The sequence below is a fragment of the Urocampus carinirostris genome, chromosome 16, assembly GCF_059441175.1.
Source record: "Urocampus carinirostris isolate Australia breed hairy pipefish chromosome 16, RoL_Ucar_1.0, whole genome shotgun sequence".
NCBI lineage: Eukaryota > Metazoa > Chordata > Actinopteri > Syngnathiformes > Syngnathidae > Urocampus > Urocampus carinirostris.
In genome coordinates, this window is record NC_142364.1 from 15,112,429 (window position 1) to 15,135,644 (window position 23,216).

The 23,216-nt window shown below is 38.8% G+C and overlaps 1 protein-coding gene across 3 annotated transcripts in view; it reads right to left on the bottom strand.

The window, feature by feature from the left end:
• The window catches only part of mast4 (microtubule associated serine/threonine kinase family member 4), a 112,726-nt gene that overhangs the window by 83,754 nt on the left and 5,756 nt on the right, over positions 1 to 23,216 (bottom strand). For 2 of the 3 annotated variants that reach the window (XM_088355311.1, XM_088355310.1), the window contains exons 2-3: positions 7,183 to 7,321; positions 2,432 to 2,568 (exon numbers count right to left, since the gene is read on the bottom strand). In XM_088355311.1, the coding sequence (XP_088211437.1) occupies positions 2,432 to 2,568; positions 7,183 to 7,321 (276 nt within the window). Of the gene's footprint in view, positions 1 to 2,431; positions 2,569 to 7,182; positions 7,322 to 16,671; positions 16,783 to 23,216 lie in introns of those variants that run through there. The other variant, XM_088355312.1, reaches the window with a different exon arrangement.

The window sequence follows — 23,216 nt, forward strand, 5'->3', positions numbered from 1 at the left end:
AGACAATTCAATTCACTGCTATTCAGCTATTTTCAGAACTGGTTCATAGATAGATAGATACTTTGTTCATCCCCGAAGGGAAATTCACATTTCCAGCAGCATCCCTGAGCTGAGAACAATCGAGAACAATCGAAAATAACACGGGAGCCGCTGGAGTGGCTGCCATTCGTGACGGCGCCGGAAGAAAAGATTCAATTTGAATCATGTACAAACAAACAAACAATTGAATCATGTACAAACAAACAAACAAAATATTCATGTTTCAATAAGTGGAGTGTTAATAAAATTGGGGGAAAATAATTTCTGATACTGATATAACCATGGGCTACTCAGGGGTTCTTAGGGGGCTACCAGCTGCCCCTGGGCACCACGTTGGTGACCTATGGGTAAAAAATGTCATTGTGAACGATTTTTCAGTGGAAAAGCAAAGTCTTTTACAAAGTTCAGGCCAATTAGGTGTCGAACATGATCAAAAGTGATTATATATGGGGAAATTGTGTTCAGAAAACGTTTGATTGTGACCTAAAAAGACCCCAGTGTAATATTTTTTGGGACATTTATAATTTAATTCTAAGTCCTGTTTAGTTTGAACAAAAAAAATATTTCGAAGTACCTATTTTGAGTGAGCAATAAAGCACAAGTTTCTAACTGATTAATGTAATCCAATTTACACTGGAACTTTCAAATAACGTAGAAGTGCAGATCGGATCTTACGGAAGAAATGAGCCTCCATCCATCCATCCATTATCTGCACCGCTTATCCTAGGGTCGTGGGGGTGCCGGAGCCCATCCCAGCTATCTTCGGGCAGTGGGCAGGGGACACCTTGAACCGGTTGCCAGCCAGTCGCAGGGCAGAAATGTGCCTCATAATGTGGTAAACAATGCATTCGTATCGAAGTTCCAAGTACCGTAATCGTTTTCTTTGCCAACTTTTCTATTGTAATTCCTTCCACTGAAAAACTACCATGGACATGATGTCATTCGGGAAAGAAGCAGAGCAAGACATCACGAGATGGCTCACCTTTCCTGCTTCCAGAAAAAGTAAACATGCACCGGCCACACATTAACCTTTCCTCGGAACCCGACTCATCGGATTAGCCGCTGCTTTTGATCCAATCTTCCCGGGCGAGTACCATCACCGCATCGATCGGAGGAGAATTGAATGTCACCTCGACAGCGCCTTTGTGTTTATCCAACATAAATGGAACCCTGTTGCTTGCGGCAAATGTGCAGTTGTTTTTTTCCCAGATGATAAAATAATTTGACGAGTTGTGGTTTTTGCAAAACCTTTTCCAGAAACTGCCTTTTTGAAGCACTCATTTGTCTTTTTGACCAGCGTATATGTTCTACTATGAAACATGTCATAACCGTGTTTTAAGGTCTATAAAATCGCGACTGCGACTTATACTCATGTGTGTGAAATTATCAACATTAATATATGATTTAACATGTTATTTTCACAGTAAACCACAAGAGGGCACTGTGTTGATCATTTCAATATTGCCTGTAATTTATAAAAACAAGTGAGAAAAGCTGAATAAAAATGGCACGGAACCAAAAAATCATCTTCTGCAGTGTACAAGCTGCAACTAGGTAGCAAAAAACCGTAATCAAGCAAACCGAATGAAAGTTTGGAGTTAGCAAGAAGCAGAGGTGACGACGAGTCTGACGTAAGCGACGTGGAGGAGGAAGCGGCACATTGTCTACCTCCGGAGTTCAGGGAGTTGTTTAAAGTGACAGAGGATGAAGATTTCATTGGATATCTGTGTATTAATTGTTATTGCAACATCCATTGCAGCCTGGTCATCCTGGAAGGGGGATTACCTCATGTGCGGTCCCTTCTCAAGGTTTCTTAATTTCCCTCATGTTGAGGTTTTTGAGTTTTCCCTTGCCCTCATGTAGGTTTTAGATCAGGGGATGGTGTAATAATAGTCTGTGGTTTGCAATAATCTGTGGTCTGTGCAGCCCTTGAGACTCCTTGTGATTAAGGACATTACAAATAAACATGACTTGACATGTTCTCCATGCTAGAGTTATCTGAATAACTCTTAGTGTGGAATGTCGTAACTGACATTACCAAGCATGGAAATCTTGTAACACTCATATAACGTCCACTTATTCAGCCTGTTGTTTTCGGGTTTTTTTTTTAATTTCAAATTGCCTTTCAAGATACCATGAATTTTTTGGGTGTTGGATTTTATCAAATGAATTTCCCCCTAAAATGCAATTTATACTCCAGGTGTAACTTGTATGTTTTGTCCCTTTTACTTACGCATTTTTTGGCTGGTGCGATTTATAATCCGGGGTGATTTGTAGTCCGGAAAGTACAGTAATTCTTTCTTGGACCATCCACAAAGTTAAAAAAATGTCTCATGTGCGAACATAAACAAGATACCCCAGCATAAACACACAACTTCCTCAGTGGACTCACCAGGCTGGAGGTCAGGGACGGTTCCGACTTGCCAAGGTTGAGTGCGCGGATGCGGACCAAGTTGGAGGAGGCTTCAGAATAGGACTGCGACAAAAATGCTGTTTGTTGGGCGTGGGTCGGGAGGAGAAGGTATTTTCCTGTGACGGCGAGATCAAAAGGCACACATAAGCCAGATAATATTTTTGAAATCGTAAATAGCATATGTATGTTTATCCATCCATCCATCCATTATCTGCACCGCTTATCCTCAGTAGGGTCGCGGGGGTGCTGGAGCCCATCCCAGCTATCTTTGGGCAGTGGGCAGGGGACACCCTGAACTGGTAGCCAGTCAGTCGCAGGGCACCCAGAGACATACAACTCACTTGGTCATTCATACCTAGGGACAATTTGGACCGGCCAATTAACCTGACATGCATGTTTTTGGAATGTGGGAGGAAACCGGAGTGCAAGGAGGAAACCCACGCAAGCACGGGGAGAACATGCAAACTCCACACAGGAAGGTTGAATCTCAACACCTCAGAACTGTGACGCTCACGCGCTAACCAATGCGCTGCCGTTGCCGTGCTGCCCCACGTATGTGAAAAAAAAAAAATCAATTTCTAGCAGTCAGAACTCTTCTTTCCCAGAATAAATAAGTGCCATATTTTGACACCTAAATGTGAAAAAAGTAAAGGTATATAAGACATTAAATCTTTTGAGAATATCTTTCAAAATTAAACATTTGACCATTTATTTTCTTAACAGAATGAAAAATCCCAGATTTTCCCATTCTTCTTTGGTAGGGAAGCTGCAGCAAAGGCACCGAGACTTTCAATGTAGCAGAATAAACATTTTACAGCCATGAAGATGGGTTAGGGCTTAAAAAGGTGAGAAGGGTTTGGGGGAAATACCAAATTTATTTAAATATAACACGTGTCCTTAATTTTTGATTTAAAAAAATCAGTAGGAAATGTTGTTTGACTTTTGCACATCTCATACTAAGCATTGAAAGAGACAAACATTGTTGAATATATGCAGCCATGATTCAAATCATTTATTGAGAACTATAAACACAATACCAACATAAAATTGACATTGTATTTATTTCATTTCCTTCAAAATCGGATTCATCATCAGATACACCAAAGAATCGTATCCCTCGTGTCATGCTTTTTTGCGTTTATTTATATGTTTTAGGATGACTTTCTGTCCCTTCCACTCTCTAACATTAGTCTATGATACCGTGTTTAAAAATAGAGTGAAGATGAGATAGGATCTAATGTGCGTCACACACGAATAAATACAGTATACAGATTTTAATTTAAATGCGCCACCTCAAATGCCTGATTCAATCTGGGAAATCTCATCAATACATCCCTCCCAACCTCCAAACATTTTTCTCTGCGGATCTATACAATTCACACAGGTCACCCTTTTTGACTTCAAAATGGTGAATTTCTCCTCAAGGTGAGAGATTTTCAGGCCTGATTTAAAATGAGACATTTGAGCGAGTTTTATAGATAAAAAAAAAAAAAAAGTTTCCGACTTCACCAAACTTGAGTACTGAAAAGCACAAGGGAGAATGCAAACTGCGGATTCTCCAAGAGATCAAACCACACAGTTTACTTTATCTTTTTTTCCACAGCCTTTTGTGAGTTTGTTTTTCTCCAGGTACTGAATTATGACAGCTCCCTCTCGGTATGATGGCTCATGTGATGTAAAATAAATACAATTTTTCACCTTAAAACTATTTAACCCTAAGGGTTGGAAATAACTATCTACACTCAAGGTATTTTGACCTTTGCGTTGTTACAACTTTGTTATTTACGATTACCTTTTTTTTATATACCACTTAAAATGTTCAGGAGGGGACCTTAGCTAGGCGTACAAGGTTTTTTTTCTATGATCTCTGTAGAGTGTTTCTTTCTGATGCTTTTTCTTTGATGATAACTCCATCAAAAAGACAAAATACGTAAGAATACCTCCCCCAAGGGTTAAAATGCATATTATACGATAGATGCACATTTTTCTTCAAATCTAAATCAATAGTTTTTTTTATTATCACTAGAAGGCTCCAAATAACCTCACCGTCCCTTGGAAAATAGACACCTAATTTACAGAGTTCTTTTTAACAGTAATTGTAATATTGCTTTATTTTCGAGAAAAGACGCCATCAATACCAGAGAAAGAAAGTAGGGTTACTGTATACCACACTGCTTCATTTCCTAATGCTAATAGCGGTGGTTATGTTTAAGTAGTGTTGGGTTAATCATGCTTTGGAAATCGAGGTCCCTGAACCGGACAACAAGAGCAAGGCCTGCCGCGCTGCCAAAGGGGCTTTGAAGGGAAAGGGAGATCCTATTAGAAGATCAGGGCCACCCCTATGTTGCGTAATTAGTGTGGGAGTACTCCACAGGAGAAAAGCAACAATCTAACAAGATTTCATGTCACTAATGCTCAATTATAGTTAAAATAACAAAACAAAACTATGAAGTGCAAAGTGCAATTACGTTCCAGTCCACATGAGGACACTGCTGTATCTAAAATAGCTTCGTCTTTTTCTATGGATCTGTAAATACATCTCAAACACACGTTAAATGTGATGAAAATTCGGTTAATTAGTTGTTACTGATAGAAAATACTTATAGAAGAGGTGTATAGTGCGTTAAACAGGATGAACATATAATACACGAGAGGCTGATACATTAAATATATAAATAAGGTGCAGTAAGTCAACGACTCACACTGGAGTTGTAAAATAATTCCTCAATAAACAAAGAAAGAGGATGAGTAATGTCGTTGTCAATGTGGTCTTTCCATCTCAAATGTTCAAGACTACAACTTTAAATCATGATCTGGGTCAAAAAGGCAGTAAAACACGGGCGTCCACACTTGGGCCTCAGGCTATTTGCCAAAGCTGAATAGTTTCTATTTTTGCAGCTTTAACATTAACAATACGAAAGAATGTGATCGAAAAAAGGGCTACTTTAATACGACTTCGATTCTGTGCAATGATTGTAAAATACGTCTAGAATCCCAATCCAAGATGTACCTAAAGTAAATTGAATGCTGGACTTGAACCGTTTGAAGAATACAGACAGTTTTGATCTCTTTTGAAAGGGAACACTCTAAATTTTTGTCCCAAACTGAAATAATCCCTGCAGGTGCTCCAAACATCGGGTAATCTGAGTTGGAACAGACAGAAATAGGTGTGTATCGTCGCCTGAATTTTGGTTTTCAAATGCAAATGAGTGCAGCATGGGAATCTTAGCTGGAAAACATGTGAGACAATAGCTTGAAGCCTTACCTAGTACATTGTCAAATTTGATTACAATCTAAAAAACTAAGCGTTGTGCACATTTGTCAAATGGTAGGTCTTTGGCGTTTCCAAAAGTGGCCATTTGGAGACAACCAGTTCACAGCCCTTAAAACATTGCATTTGTGTATTTTACTTTTGTCGATTTGTAGACATTGTGAAAGAGTTGTAAATGTGTGACTTCTCTTTCTAGAAGTGAATCCATGATTGTGCACACTTGCATGTAATAATGATTCATGAAAATGAATCATGATTGGCTTTGCGCACGTTTACCTTCGGCTATGATCTGAATACACACTGTAACTGTAAATATGTACATATTTACAGTTACCAGTTTCAATGGCTAGCCACATTTGTATTGGTTCATAATTGGCAAAAGATTTTTGAAGCCAAATTGGTCATTACTTTATTGTTTTATTTTTTCAAAACAGACCATCATAGGTTGTCACAAGCTAAGGACTGTAAGAAAAAGTTTGTAATTGGCCAAAAGTGGTGTTAGTCAAAAGGTCATATTCTAGCAGAAGTATTACAAATAATCTGATGAGTCTGTTTTTTTAAAGGGGAGTAATGAAGCCAAATAGACGGATTTTAACAAGGATCGTCAAACGATGCAGGAATGCTTTTAGGCGGATATTTTATTTATCTGTCGGGCATTATCGCACGTTTTGGAGTAAATATTTTACACAGTTGGGTCCACTCGACTTTCGAGAATGTAACAACACCATATTTGTGGGCAATTGTTTTCCGGGGATCCTTTATTTCTCTTTAAATGTGTTATCTGTAAAATAGCTACCGGTAATAGTTTATTCTTGTATTTTTTATACTGCGTTTGCTGTTGCATTGAGAAGTTATTATATTTACTTTACATTTTGCTGTGTCGTTTGTTTTTCTGATATTCTGACATTAAAGTTGCTTAGTACACACAACTTGGGTAAAAGCTCACTGTAGATTGACAGAAACCGGCATGGGGATTACGATCATTCAACAACACTTAGTTGTCCTCGTCTCTGAAGTTTGTATTTCCTTGGGTTGCCTCTGTGTGATATTGAAATGTGTTTGATGATCAGAAACCTTTGTGAGTGATACATATAATAAAAACACAGAAATCAGGAAGGAGGAAAATATGTTCTCACAGCACTGTATATATTTTTACGGTCCAAAAATTGTTATCCGGCATACACAGTTTAAAACAATTAAAAAAGAAAGTACGGGGGAAACGTATAAGTTGACAGGTATGCATATATCATTCAATTCTTTTTTGCAAGAAACTAGCATGAATAAAATGACTAGGGAAAAGAAAAACAAGGAAGGAAACCTGCGGTAGTTTAATCACAGTAAGCAGTATTTCCCTTAGAATGAAGGAGTTACCAAGCTTGGCAGTGCGTTTGTGTGCATATAGGAGTTATTACAAGTGAAAGTCAACAATGGGACTGCAGCGAATCCATGTTTACTGTACCTGTCAGACCGCCGCCCAAACTTCGCCTTCTTATGTGCTTGCCGTCGTCACTGAGTTGCCGCTTGAGACGGGGCGTCAGCTCCGGGTGGCTGGATTGCCTGAGCGGTGCAGATGCGGGTGGGTAGAGGATGTGGTCCAGCTGCACAGAAAAAAAAAACGAGGGGGTGGCGGAATAAGAAACTGGTACATTATAGTCCATGTGACACAATTCATGGCTTGCAGGCCAGACGTGGCCCACCAAACCACTTTAATGTGGCCCACGAGAGCTTAACTCATCCAGTGCCATAACGTATAAAAATGTTTTCAGAAGCATTGTCCCAAAGTGCCAAAACATAAAATGTTTATTTTTTTTATTTTTTTTAAAGAATATGTATTCTAATAGGCGGCACGGCAAGTGAGTGTTTAGCGCGTCCACCGCACAGTTCTAAGGTCATGGGATCAGATCTAGCTACCTGCCATCCTGTGTGGAGTTTGCATGTTCTCCCCGTGCCGGTGTGGGTTTACTCCGGGCACTCTGGTTTCCTCCTACATTCCAAAACACGTGCTTGTCAGGTCCAAATTGTCCCTAGGTGTGAATGGGCGAGTAAATAGTCTGTCTGTGTGCCGTGCGATTGGCTGGCAACCTGTTTAGGGTGTCCCCTGCCCACTGTCCCGGGACTCTACTGAGGATAAGCGGTGCAGATAATGGATGGATGTATTCTAAAGGCTTTGGTACTGCTGATCAGGAAGAATTATTTCAGTATGATAAATCCCCACTGGATGGCAGGAATGGTTTTGATCAGATCTTTGTCCACACATCAAGGAGCCTCCACTTCCTCTTGTTACTTCCTCTATCCAGCAAATCAAAGTTTGGGTGAACCCCATGTGAACAAAATCATGTGATTAAGTCACTATAAACATCGGACACGGATAAATTTTTGCAAAGTTCAAGCATAAGTTGAGGGTTCTTGCAATAAAATGTTATCTTGCAAACAAAGTGTCCTTGTATTCATGGAAAGCATTGTTTAGATATTAGACATCGGGGAGACGTAGTACAGATGTAACACGGGGACAGTTGTAACAGTCAAAGTTTGACCAAAAGGAAGAGAGTTTTAGTGATGCCACTGATATAGATTACTCCCCCTTTATATTATGACCTCACACGAGTGAGTGACATTATCTAAATTTTATGGTCAAAAAACAAGCTTTCAGCTAAGATTTCAGCCTTTCTCTTTCTCACTGTTTTTGTTTCATGTCAAATATGCTACAGATTGGCAAATTTCTGGCACAAGGCTTTAAGTGTGACATTCTTGGATAAATCATAAGTGTTTTATTTTTAATGTTAGCTTGCAACCACCTGAAGGAAATGTTAGCTTAATGATGGCTGATAGATACAGGGACAGTTGTAACACATCAAAAAATGACAACTTCAGTATAAAATGTATAGACAATTGCAAGGACAAAGAAAACGAAGAAGGAAAAGTAGGTAGAGTGTTTTGTTTGCAAGCAATTTGCCCACGCAGGCTTCACCCCAGGCACTGGCTTATGCCTTTGCCACAACTGCTTGTCAGACTCTGATTAGCAATGCTGTCCACACTTAGGTGTACAGTGCTTTAAACAGCATGAAATTAAAGGCAATATCGTATTTTTTAAAGTTTCAGTTCTTAATCGTAAAAAGACCATATGACATAGATACAAGGAGTGACCCAATGACAATATAGAAAATCTGTCTGACATTGAATTTGATGGATATCGGAACAAGAATTTTTATTTATTCGACGGGTCAATTTAATATATTTAAAACTGGGTTGTTAAGATTCAGATGCAGCCAAGCCTCTCTCTCCCTCCTGCCTGCCTTCTCATGTGCTCCCCATCCCGCGCCTTCTGACTGGATAAGTGATTGGGGCGGAGCCACTGAAGCAGGAAGAATAGTGAGTCCAGACATGCCTGTGAACTAAGAGCGCATAATCATTTTCAGATTTTAAAAAGTCCTTGGTGGAAAAGCATGTGTGTGATTAAGAGCAGTAAAAAGAGCAGTGAACTTGTTTAGTGAAGCACATTCAGGTGGAGACTGATGTATTAGCTCTTATCAAAACATTAGTAGGTCAATCAAGCGTGTGTGTTTGTGCTTGAGAGCATAAAAAGCACGCTGAAGTGGAAGGGTGAGAGATTAACTGTTATCAGAACATTCGTTCGTGAAGCTTTCTTTAAAACAGGAATGGTCACACTTTTTGATTTACGAGCTCCGTTGAAATTTTTATGCACTTTTTGATTTAAGTTAATTTCATTCATGTCTGTTGTATTGACATTTTTATTTATTTATTGTAAAAGGAGGGAGATATTTACATTTTTACATACTATTAAATGATTTTCTGCTAAGCCTAATTTTATTTCCCGCACGGTTAGTTTTTGGTATAAATGAGAGATTAGTCACGTGAGTTGTGTGGAAATACAAATTTATTCGGTTTCAGGGAGCTATTCAAGTTTTATTTGAATTTATAACAAAAAAAAAATATTTTTGTATTATTAAAAATCTCTTACTCCAATTTTTAAGCTTTTACAGTAAATGAATATTGCTTCAAAAATCGGTTATCGGCCTCTAATGACTAGTAATCCGTCGATCCCTACTGCATAGTTATGAATAACAATTGAAAAATTTCTTATCTTAATCATCTCTTCTGATCCCTATATATCGTTATCCTATCAGAAGTAAAAACGTATTTCTGTATTGTAAAAGAAATTCACAAGTGCATGTTTGCTGCAATTAAAAATATATGAAAACAAGACAAAACAGGGATGGAACATAAGTGTAGGGATGCCAAAAGGTTCAAGGTTTAAGCAGAATATAACTGCTGATAAGCTATCTAAGGTTGCCATTCAGGACCATGCTGGCTCATGTTGTTGTGGCATTACAACACGACCTTACTCGGTTGACGCACACACTAATGCTTGCTCGAAAATGGGAATACCTGCAAGGGGTGAGTGTCAGTTGACTTTTGACCTTCCCGCCAGGGTTCCTAAAAGCAACATCAAACCTAACCTAAGCCTCTTTCCTTCCTTCCTGGCTGGGCCGCCCGCTGTGGACACTGGCAACAAGCCTTATTTCCACAGCAAACATCAGCAGGTCATCACAGCAAAGCTCTGCTGCTGCTAACAAGGCTTGTGCACGTGTAACCGCTTTGTTGTTTCCAAAGACAGGGATGACTAATGGCTAGACCCCGTGGATGAGTTGAAAGTAGTATAAACAGTGGGCCAATACAGTTTCGCATCAGGGTGACAATATATTACAAAGATATATGTATAAACACACACACATACTGGAGATCAAGAATAAAACATTTACAAAAAATTGCATTTTTTTTTAAAAAAATGCCTTCTTTACTGCTCAACAGTTAAAGGAAATGTTGTATCTATAGCATAGCACTACAACAATTCTTCACAAAATGGACAAGCCAATTCAACAAAAAACCTGTATTTTGCTAAAATGTACTGATCAAAATTAAAGAACACTTTCAGGTGCCTCCAACTTAATGTTGCTCATCTAGCACAGGGTGGCAATTTCCTTGATGATCTGTCAACCCCTATTTAAGTGGCATTCTCACTACCAGATTCACTGACTTTGCAAGATGGTGGGCTGTTCGAAAGTGATTGTGTTTCCTGGTGAAAACAAAAGGGATGAACCTATCAGTCATAGCAACTGTCATGCCGCCCATATATATATATATATATATGTGGGGCAGCACGGCAGCGCAGTGGTTAGCGCTTGTGCGGCACAGTTCATGTCATGGGAACCTGTCGTGGGTTCAAATCCAGCTCCAGACTTCCTGTGCGGAGTTTGTACGTTCTCCCCGTGCTTGCGTGGGTTTCCTCCGGGCACTCCGGTTTCCTCCCACATTCCAAAAACATGCATTTCAGGTGAATTGGCTGGTCCAAATTGTCCCTAGGTATGAATGAGCGAATGAGTTATCTGTCCCTGTGTGCCCTGCGATTGGCTGGCAACCAGTTCAGGGTGTCCCCGGCCCACTGCCTGGAGATGGCTGGGATGGGCTCCAGCCCCCCCGCGACCCTAATGAGGATAAGCGGTACGGCTAATGAGATGAGATGAGATATATGTATGTATAGTGCCTAGCAAAAGTAATACCCAACAAGAACGTTAGTCATATTGCCACGTTTCAGGCTTCAAAATTTAAACCTAAAAAAACTAAAAATATTTTCTAAGAATAAACTACATGTGAGACACAATCGTGAAGTGGAACCAAATTAGGTCAACATTTAATATTCTATTAACAATGAAAACAAGTGAAAGGTAGGTGTTGCAAAAATATCAGCCAACTGACTCCAAAAGATCCCTGATAAATTTGTGGAAAGTTCAAAGCAAGAATGGGGTACAAAATGATTTCACACTATTATATATATATATATATATATATATATATATATATATATAATATGTATAAGCCGGGCGACCATATATATATTAATATGGAGAGAGCATAAAACCACTGCAAACCTACCAAGGCCCAGGCGTTTCTCTAAACCTTCGACCCAAACAAGGACAAAACGAATAAGATGCAACCAAGAGGACCATGATCAAATTGGACATGCAGGCGTACACAGCGCAGGTGGGACAATCTGTGCATAAGACCACTATTAGTCGTGCTCTACATAAATCTCCCCTTTATTTAAGATTGGGAAGAAAAAAAAAACTTTCTGAAAGAATAACATAAAAAGGCCCATTTGGCATTTGCAAAATGCCACATTGCATACACAAAAAGCATGTGGAAGAATGTACCCTGGTCAGATGGAACCAAAATTTTACTTTTTGGGCTGAATACAAATTTTGCACTTCGCGTAAGAGTAACACTGGACATCACCTTGAAAACACCATCCCTACCACCAAACACGGTGAGGGAAGCATCATGCTCTGGGGTTGCTTTTATTCAGCATGGAATTGGAAGATGAATAGAACTAAATAGAGGGCAATTCTGGCAGAAAATCTGTTAGCAAAATACCCAAGAATGGGGTGCAGGTTCACCTTCTGACAGGACAATAGACTTAAACATCAATCAAATTCTACAGTGGAATGGTTTAAAACTAACAATAAAAGGGTGTTAGAATGACCATTTGTGGAAAAAAACTGAAAAATGATGTGCACGTACCATCACCATCAAAACTAAAGGAACTTGAGTGGTTTTATAACAAAAAATGAAAAAATATTTCTGTTTCAAGATGTGCAAAACTTATAGAGACATACCAAGAGAGGCTTCTTGCAAACATAGCAGCAAAAGGAGGTTGTCCAAATTATTAAGGTAGACAATGTTTTCGATACGCCTACTTTTCATTTTTTTTATTCCTAAGCACAATGAAACATTTTAAATAAATTTGTTTTTTTTTCACGATTATGTCTAAAATGTTGTTGATTCATCTATTATTTTGAAGCCTAAAATATGACAGTATGTCACCAAGATCTTGGGGGCCAATTCTTTTGCAAGACACTATATACTTACGCTTAAACTAAATTCTAAAAAAAAAAACTTTTATACTTCCCAGTATTTTAGATCTTGAGCTAATATCTCCGGCACTAAATGTGGTTCATGGTAATTGGATCCCGGTTGTGAACTCAAGTGTCCAGTTGGTTGGCAACTCACAGATAACAAAGCAAACAAATAGCTGTCAGGAAAGCTCTGAAATATACAAACGCTAATTTGGCTCAAGAGGAACAAACAAATGATCTACACTAATTAATATTCTTTCGAAAATACATGGTTGATTGGAGTCCTTTGTAATCTTTTCTTTGAAACAAGGTATTCATTTACAGAACCTTTAACAGTTTGTAGAGAGACACCTATAAGAGGTGACCACGCATTGTCTGTGTTTCTTTCAGCAGTTGCTAGGACGCGGCTAGCATGAAAAAACGGAGATCACGACTAACACACTCATCTTCCTCCATTGCGATTCTTATGCTTGTATACTTCCGGTTACCCTGTAGACCGTGAGGTGATCCTGGTACAGAGGTCTCTCGGTTTTCGAGGTTAATGGAGGCCAGAACCACCTGCGAACTACCCACATTTTTTATTGGTGGCCTATAGTAGAGAGAATGAGAGAGAAAGAGAGAACAGTTTGATTTTAAAGGTAAGCAGTATTTTAAATTAATCAATGTTTTTTAGGCTTGTTTGCTGACTAACCAACAGAGAAAAAGGGAGAGAGAAGTAATTAAAACCCATTATTTATTTTAATTTAGTCGATGTTTTTATTTTTTTGGTTGGGCACACCTAGATAAAAGCCCTGCAGACTGTGTGTGTGTGTTTAAGAGTGACAGAGAACAAAGGGTTCGGCAGATGCACCATTTAGGCAGGACACAAACTCTTCTCAGCAAGATGAAGAAGAACGCAGAGCAGGTGTACGGACACGGTACAGTATGAAAGACGCTATGATATAAATTGGCCAATCAGCTTGAATCTACGTTGTCTGGAACATTTCCCGGTGGTGGGGGAAAGCATCTGTTGTTGTTTATTTTATTCAATATCTTTTTCTTTTTTTCTCCCCGCGAAGGACATGATTTTTACAACTTGAGTAAATCGCAAGTATATTTGTGGTTGTGAACAATGTGTGTCTAAATATTTTTGAGACAAAGCTCTTCCCGTATAAGTTTTGGGTAAGAAAAAAAAGTGAAGCTCACATTTTCCCATTACAATTTACAACTGGGAAACGCTACCACAATTTTTTGGGATGGCCCATAATTGATACCTTATCCTCACACTAACACAAATTTCAGAGCGGTCTGTTCAGGTGGATGATGCAACTGTCCTCTTGGGCGCGACCCGCAGGGGGTGATGACGGTTAATAAGATTATGCCATACAAACTAATGCCAGATGCTGTTAATCATGGGGGAAAGAGAAATGCAATGCAAAAGTGAAGCCACCAAAGAAGAAGACCAAGCGTCATTTCGAAGCAGACTTGTTCAGAAACATAGCAACAATTTCAAGCATTTACGAGCATTTAATATTTCAGAATGGAAAAAGAGAATTTTCAGATTTGGAATTTTTTGTCCTCATAGCATTTAAGAGTGAAATTTTTGGGTTGAAAGTGAATCTTCGACAATGATATTACTCGAAAATAACTGAAAACAGCAATCATTGTAACAATCGACATCTTCAAAACAAAAAATAAACATTGCTTGATTATTATTTTTTTCATAGTTGCTATAAACGGATATAGTAAATGGAATATTTTTCTAGCATTTCATAGCTCTGCTTTTTATTTTGTTAATACATATTCTGATATTTAGGGAAAAACATGGAAATGTTGACTTGTAAATTCTGTTGTAAAAGTTATTTTGGTGGCAGTCCTAGCATCCTACAGTTAAAGATAGCAAAAATGGGAAAATATAAACAATTTTAGTGAAAAACCAACGAGTGTGTGCCACACAGCGAAAAATCAAGGGATCTCTGTATACTGCATATTCAAAAAAAAGAAACTCTTGCAGCAGGAACACCCCAAAATGGAGCGATGACCTGAGAGGACGGCAAAACTTTTGGCCCCATCGACCGGCTGCAGCTTCGGGTTGTTGAACTCTGCGAGTGGTCGCGGGGGGATTGCGTTTCCTGTGTTGACAAGATTTAAGGTCGGAAAATTCGGGAGTGTCTTTTCTACGGTGACTTTTAACACTGAGGCAGCTGCAAGTGTAAAGGAGAGAAGTGTTTATCAATTCAGTAACAAAGCTTTCAGACTGAAGTCAAAGAGTCCAACCTGCTTTAACTCAAGTGTTAAATTCAAATGAAAATTGATCTGCAATTACAACTCAAAGTGCCGTATAAAAACATTATACCTACAATCGGACTTCCAACCAACAACCCGGAACACCAAATCAATGGACACAAACAATTGTGGAAATCAAATAAAAACAAAATATATAATGATAAAAATTGAATAAATGCATTTAAGGCAGGGCACAGACTAACCATGTGAGGAAAGGGGCTTAAGGGAGGCTCATCATACTTAAGCTTTAAAGTTTGAATGTTTAAAAAATTAAGTCTGACATTCTTTATTCATGCATTTAACTCATTTACTGCCAGTAGTATCACTATTGTCATACAAACGTCAATGCCAAGATCCGGATCAGCTCTGAAAATAACGGTGACCAGACGATGAAGGTGATGTATGAGTCAGATCAGGAGGTTTCACCTGCTACTGGTAACCTTGGAACCCTGTACTATCTGATCCATATGAGGGAGCAAACCCCAATCCCGCCCCCCAAAAAATGCATGTAAAGTGGTTTGGACCCTGCCAGGCTGTAATGGACCAAGACACACCATAAGATGTGTTGCCACTATGACCCAAGTGATACATGGAAACAGAAATAATGCAGTGGAACCTCGGTTTTCGAACGCCTCTCAGTTTGAACAAATCAGTTCTCGACCAAAAATTTCGAGAAATTATTGCTTCGCTTTTCGTTCAAAAAATCGGAGTTCGAACGCCGGTACACTAGGGGCGACGCTGAGCGGCGTACGAGTGTAGATTGCCCCCACCCCTCGTGAAGAACCGTTGTCACGGCAACGCGCACACCTTTTCTGTTTTCGTTTTTCAAAAGTGGTGAAGGGAGTGTTTTAACCCCTAATTATGCCTCAGAAGAAGGTTGGTGCAAGCAGCAAAGTTGCTACAGGTGAAAAAAGAGGAGTAGTGCGTACAACTATTGCATTTAAGAAAGAAATAATAGCAAAATATGAAGAAGGTGTGCGAGTTTCCCTTCTTTCAGGAATACAGCATGGCTTCTGGCGACCGGTAAGAAATCCTATTCATAAATCTTTTCTTTATCCTTTAACCGCTCACCACTTGTTGTGGAGACCCAGGTGCTAAATGACGTGTAAACGACCTGATTTTTTTATTTTTACACGTTCATGTTAGCGTAATCTTTCGTACGAAAATGTCCATAATTGATACGTAATCCCTGCACTAATACGCATTTCATACCGTTATATTTAGGAGTAGCACCTGTCCTGACATGCAGGGGGCGATGACGCCTCATTGGACAATGCAATAATAACTAATGCCTGCTTCTGTTAATCACAAGGGAAGAGAAATGCACTGGCAAAGTGGTGCCTACAGAGATTAGTGTTAGCCCAATATTTAAGCAGAGTTGTTGTGAAACATGGCAACAATTCCAAGCATTTTACAAACACTTCACCCCATTTTCATTCCTTGAAAACACATCAAAATTCAAGCATTTTAAAAGATTCCAAGCATCCGTACAAAACTTGTAAAGTGCCCATTTTTATGTGTGCGTAATAGTCTGAAAAACACGCTACATAGAATGGGGTCTACACAAAAATGACTATAAGAAATTGGAATTTATTTCTAAAATAAAATAAATAATCGCAACACAAAGTAAAGCGAGTCATTTTTTCAACCTCAAGATCTGTGAAAAACACGCAAATATTTGCAGTGCGTCAAAAGTACTCAGTAGCGAAGCAAAACGGTAAGACTACGTTTAAAAGTATAACCTCCCCTACCTCGTTTCCCTCCGGTAATCGGCTATGGAGTGAATTCAGACCGAAGGACATGTTTTGCTGGCGTTTGAGTCGAAACGCGTCTCTGTCATCCAAAGAAGTGTCAAAAACCAAAAACGCACAACGCTGAGGTGGCAAACGTGCTCAGCTTAAACCAATGCTAATCAGATTGAAGTAATCCTTTAAAGCGATCAGGTAAAGAGAGTGGACACCCATCCGGCTACCCCGACTGTTCGCCCGGCTTAAAACGGAGAAAGTTAAACATTGTCCAGCGTGACCTAACACACCAACAGGAAGAAAAAACATCACTGTCATTTCTCCTGTTACCTTATTTTTCGGATTATAAATCGCAGTTTCTTTCATAGTTTGGCCTGGGGTTTGACCTATACTCCGGTGTGAGTTATGTATGAAATTGTTAACACATTATCATATCATGTCCCATGTTATTTTTACACTAAACTGCAAGAGGTCGCTCTAGGCCTTTGTTGATGATTTCATCAATGCCGATAATTCATAAAAACAACTGAGAAAAGTTAAACAAAAATGGCATGGGAAAACAAAATTCAAATAGTGAAATATGCAGCCGAAAATGGTAATCGCGCAGCAGAAAGAAAGTTTGGAATTAGCGAGAAAGGGACTGGTGAAAAGCGGAGGTGGCGATGAGTCTGACCTAAATTACGTAAAAGAGGAAGCGGTGCATCGTTTTAAACTATTGACTTGTAGGAATTGTTGAAGAGTGATGGAGGATTAAGATTTAATTGGATTTAGTGATTTGGAGTGAAAGTAGAGGTTGACTGATGATTGGGCGGGCCAATTATAGTCACCTATTTTTTGGAATATGATGGATATCGGTATAGCTATTTTTTTTTTTCATTCGTCAACTCGATTATTTAGGCTCAGATGCAGCAGAGCCCCACCCTCCCTCTCTTTCCTACGTATGTCTCACACGTTACCTACCCCCCACCTTCTGATTGGATAAACGACCAAGGGCGGAGCCACTGAAGCACGAAGAGTAACTTAGGAGCGGACTAAACAGAGGCAGCTGTTAACTCCTAAGTCCCGACATGGCTGCAAATCAAGACCGCTGATAATATTGAGGTTTTAAAAAGTCTGGTAGAAAAGCGTGTGTGAGATTAAGAGATAACGTAAAAAACTGTAGTTAACTTGTTTTAGGGAAGCACTTTCAGGGGGAGTCTAATATATTAGCTCTTATCAGAACATTAGTTCGTCAATCAAGCGTGTATGTTTGTGATTGAGAGAGCATAAAAGGCACGCCAAAGTGGAAGGCTGAGTGATTAGCTCTTACCATAACATTAGTTCGTCAATCTGTCGATAAAACAGGAGTGGCCACACTTTTCATTTCACGAGCTCTTTTGAAATTTCAATGCACTTTTTGTTTGAAGTAAATTTTTATTTATTCATTGTACAAAAAAAACACAAAAAAAAAACATACAAAAAAAACAGGGAGATATTTAATTGTTTATGTACCCTTTTAACGAGCTGCTGCTAAGCCTAATTTTATTTCCTGCACTGTAAGTTTTTGGTTCAAGTGAAAGATTCGTCATGTTAGTTGTGTTGAAGTTTTAATTCAGTGTAAAAAAAAAAACAGGTTTTATTTCTGGTCATAAATATTATGTTTCTTTTTCGTTGTTAAAACCTTCGTACACCAAGCTTTTACAGCAAATGAATATCAGCTCCGACAGGGTTCCAACAGCTTAAGTCAAGTTAAATTCAATACCTTTTTAAGACTTTGTACTGCCTTTTGAAATAAAATTTTAAACCCAGTCAACAAAAAAACACAATTGAAACACACATAACAATAGAAAGTACAATACAATGTACCCCCGTACTCATATGGGTCGATCCTTCGTGTGCATCCTGCTAGACTGAACAAGCATCCTGGGCTGCTGTTGTGATTCGAAGAAGACATTCCGCTTGTACGCGTGAAAACAAACCCGGGCGACTGCTCGCTGTGTGTCTGGCTTGGCCCGGGCATTTGTTGACTTGACTTTAAGAGAAGTAAAGCGGCTGGCTGTAAATGATTGCACTGCACCCATAAGACTTACTATCACTGGGGCTGCCAGGTACTGATAACAGGGTAACTGGTGGGTCAAGTCAAGTCAAGTCAAGTCAAGTCAAATTTATTTATATAGCCCTTAATCACAAAAATGTCTCAAAGGACTGCACAGGATTACAGTTACAAAATTACACAATTACCTGATCTTAAACTAGCAAACCAGCAGCCCTATTGAGTATACGTTTATTGCGAGGATACGATCCGCACATTATTTATGGAAACACAAGATGTATTGTAGACAAAGGGCGGGCAAACTTTAGCCCGGGGACCACAGGTGGCCTGTGAGGATTTTTATTCCAGACGAGGCTTTAAAGTGGAAGCTAGAGCTCTGTTTGGTGATAGGAATGAGTGGAGAGGTGTTGTAAAAGGATTGTGGGATGTTTAAGTGTGTTCTAAGGGATGGGCAGGGCACCTCTATGATGCAGCAGGGGTAAACCAGTGAAAGCTGTCGACCCCTGTGTGTTTTGTGTCACCCTGACCCGAGTGACATGGCCACTTTCTTGTATCACGTTTCATCTGCAGGGACGAAAGCATGACCAACTTGGGTGCCGAGGTGCTTAACTTGTTTGGGTGTTTGGACATTTGGGTTGGCCATGGTCCCCCCCAAAAAATTGAGTGTGTGTTTTTGCTACTTTTTCCCTTTTTTTATTCTCTTTGTTTTTGTTCGTGTTTGTCTTGCTGTCGGTCACACCTGTCAAGGTATATGACCAGGGTACATAGAAAGATAAAGGCTTTATACGGGTGCTTAAATCCTTGAAAATGCTTGCATTTTAATGTGTTTTCAAGGATTAAAAAGTGCTTAATTTCTGGGTAAGGTGCTTGTAAACGTTTGAAATTATTTCTGTGTTTCTCCACAAGTCTGTTGTAAAATTGACGCCGACACTGCTCTCTGGAGGCGTCGCTTTGCCGTTGCATTTATTTTCCCCTCGTAATTAACAGCAGCTGGTTTTAGTTTGTATGGCAGTGTCCTATGAAGCATCACCCAAGAGGACAGGTGCATGCTACACCTGAACAGGGCACTATAATATGTGAATTAGTGCAGGAATTACATATCATCTTTTTTTATGCCCCGTGCAAAAAAATTAAGGTAGCGTGTTTCTCAGTGAGAAATCGTAATGTGAAGAACTTCCTGAAACTGAAAATGTAAGCTACATATTACTGTTATTTTTTACCAAACACCTATGTGGGTTGTTGTCTGGTTTTAATCTAGAATAAGATATTTAATTGATATAAGTGAAATAATTGCAATTAAAAAAATAAAGGTTTATACTTGAGGGATTTTGCCTATAACAGGACCTCTCTATAAAGTAAAGCCGCGATAAAGGAGGATTCACTATAATCTGCGTTGAAGAATTTCAACAACCAAAATACAACACATTTGTGTGCGCACAGCTACTTATATTATATAATATATATGAGCGCACCTGCACCACGAGGCCATGTTAAACAATGTAGTTTTCAATTTTTCCAAGCGATAACTGCTGGTCTAATTATCAAAACTCATAAGATGCTTGGAGCTTGTCTAAAAAGTTCCCTCCGTTTTCCCACCAGTCTATTTCCGGAACAAATGTCATCTAAACATGATAGATGTATGCTATGCACACACTCTCACAAAAAAACACACACATGCAATCAATCTGGAGAACAAAAAAATCCAACTTCTGCTGATGCCCAATAAGAATAATCTGGCGAGTGTATTTTGTTGTACTATGAACAGATAGATAGATAGATAGATAGATAGATAGATAGATACTTTATTCATCCCCTAAGGGAAATTCACATTTACACTACAGTAATACGATGTAGTGCTGCAACAGCAAATAGATTAAAATCTATCATTAAGTGTTGGCATTTGGCAACTAATTTCATTATCGATATGTTGTGTCGCGCGATTTATAAGCCACGAAGCACGTTAAAAAGGTGAAGACATTTGAGGTGTCCTTAAAAAGTTTAAAATGAAACACCATCTCTATTAAGTATGTGTAACAATGCCCAACTGAAAGAGCCTTTACATATTTTTTCACACCGCGCCTATCTGCTTTTATCTTACTTCTATTATTGGGGTTCCAGCCACGAAGCGCATTACGCTGGAGGAAAGGAAACAGAGGGATGGAGGGGAGGAGAGTGATTTCACGCACGTGCTCGCGGTTTTATTTTGTTGATGAAAATGGTGAGAATAAGAAAAGGACTGTTTCAAACAAAAATACCAACCCAAATCCCCCAAACAACGAGAAAGGAAGAGTTTATTTGAGTGCATGCAAGAACTTCACATACTTGCACGTGCAACAATAGGAGCTGCAATGATGAGTTCAGCCAGAAGATGGCATCAGCAAGTAGAATATTTTGAAGTTATGGACACCACCGTCAAGTTATTGTCATAGGTTATAGAATATTCTGTTTTGTGCAAAACTCCAATATTTGGATAAAGAGTAGAAAATTAAAATGTGTTTTTAAAAAATTTGATTCATGAATTACTTGAAAAAAAAAAAGAAAAAAAAAATCGACAGATCCATCGATTACTAAACATGGTGAGTTTCAGCCCTACTAAGATGCTTTGCTTCAGTGAATGGAAATAAGGATGCAATTGCGGCAGCACGTCAAGACACATTTTGACAGCCTCCAGACATGTGGAGTTAAATGTCTATTTGTTGTGCAACACAAAATGAGAAAGGTTCCATGGCAACTTTTGAGCTTTTATTTGGTATTGTTTTCATGCGGGCATAATAAATCTCCGGAGAAATGCTTGCGGTTCTTCTTTTCTTCTCCTTTTCTTCTTATGGCCAAATTCAAGCACTTTCAAAGCCGATTTTCCAATTTCTACCATTGAAGAAAATATCGGTTTGAATCCTGTGTTTTGCAGTGCCAAAAATATTTCTACGATTTCCAGATGTGATTTAATTTTGCGTGTGCATTTATTAAGACATGATTTTTAGATCCTGAAGAAATCGCAAATGTATTTGTTTTTAGGACAAATCAATCCCTATACAGACACTCCCCTACTCACGACCATTCGACTTACGAAAAACCGGAGATACGAACCTTTTTTTCAGGGCGTCGAAAAATAACCGGGCGTGTGGCGCTGTGAGAGCTCACCCAGCATCCACCCCGAATAAGAAATCAGATTCCTCTTCCTAGTTCATGTGCAAACATTCTATACTGTATCTCCAGCGCACTAAGAACTTTGACATTTTTATTGTTTAATATCTTGGGAATCCATTCAATATGGTTGGTTTAAAGTGTAAAGGAGAGGTGAGCCGATTCATTTGAAATGAAAGTGGAATATGGAAGCTTGATGCGGTTGAAAACATGGTTGGATCGCTTTTTTTCGGCCACTTTTTACAAGGGAGGAGGAAGTTGACCAACTGTTGAAGCCTATCTTCCAAAAGTAAGTTAAACTCAACTTTATCTTTTTTTTTTAATATAACTTTATTTCTCACACAAATTTTGACAGAGGTTTGATTCCACAATCATACATCAACACAAACACTAAACATATACACTTGACACACCCATAAATAACGGAAGGAACAACAGAAAAAAAAAGTTAATACAATAACAGTCAATAAATTTAAAAAAAAAAAAAAAAAAAAAAAAATTGGGCAAGTTTCAGTTGAAGTCTTGCAGTGATTTTTTCCATAATGTAAATTTGCTTTAATTTGTCTCTCCATTGTTTTATGTCAGGAGGTTGTGCTTTCAGCCAGGACTCTGTGATCATTTTCTTTGCTACCAGAATCATAACCTTTAGTATATATTTCTGTTGACAAGACAGTAATTCTTCTGGCAAAATTCCTAATACGTAGGCCAACTTTATTTATCTTTATAGAGGATATTATTTTATGAAATGTTTATTCTTTTAATACAAAAACAATACAGGTTACTTACGCAAGCCTTAAACATAATTATATAAACCTTAAACATACAAAATATAGCACTGAAACAACTTATGAACGATCGACCGGAACCTTTTTCATAAGTAGGGCAGCGTCTGTATAGGTGTTGGGTAATAAAGATTTTCAGTTGCAGGAAGTTCTTCCCATTACAGTTTACCACTGGGATACGCTACCTTAATTCTTTGCATCGCTCATAATAAATGTCCACAATTGATAAGTATTCCTTGCACTAAAACAGTGTTTTTCAACCAGTGTGCTGGGGCACACTAGTGTGCCGTGATACTTCGTCTAGTGTGCTGCAGGAACTTGCCCAACCTTATGTTTCCTAAAAAAAATCATGCCATTGCTCAATTGTTGGTTTCTTCCAGCGACCAACTGAGTCACTGTAAGTAGGTGGCAGCAGATTTTGTTTTTCGTTTCATGTACAAACGATCTGCAAACGAGTACGTTTACTAACCTATCTTGTTTGGTAACGCCGTTAAAGATTGCACTGCAAAGAATAATAAAATACGTCCCAATATAAATCAAGTAAAAACCTTGCCAAAAATTGCTGACTTCAGTTATTATTTCTAGTTCTTGAA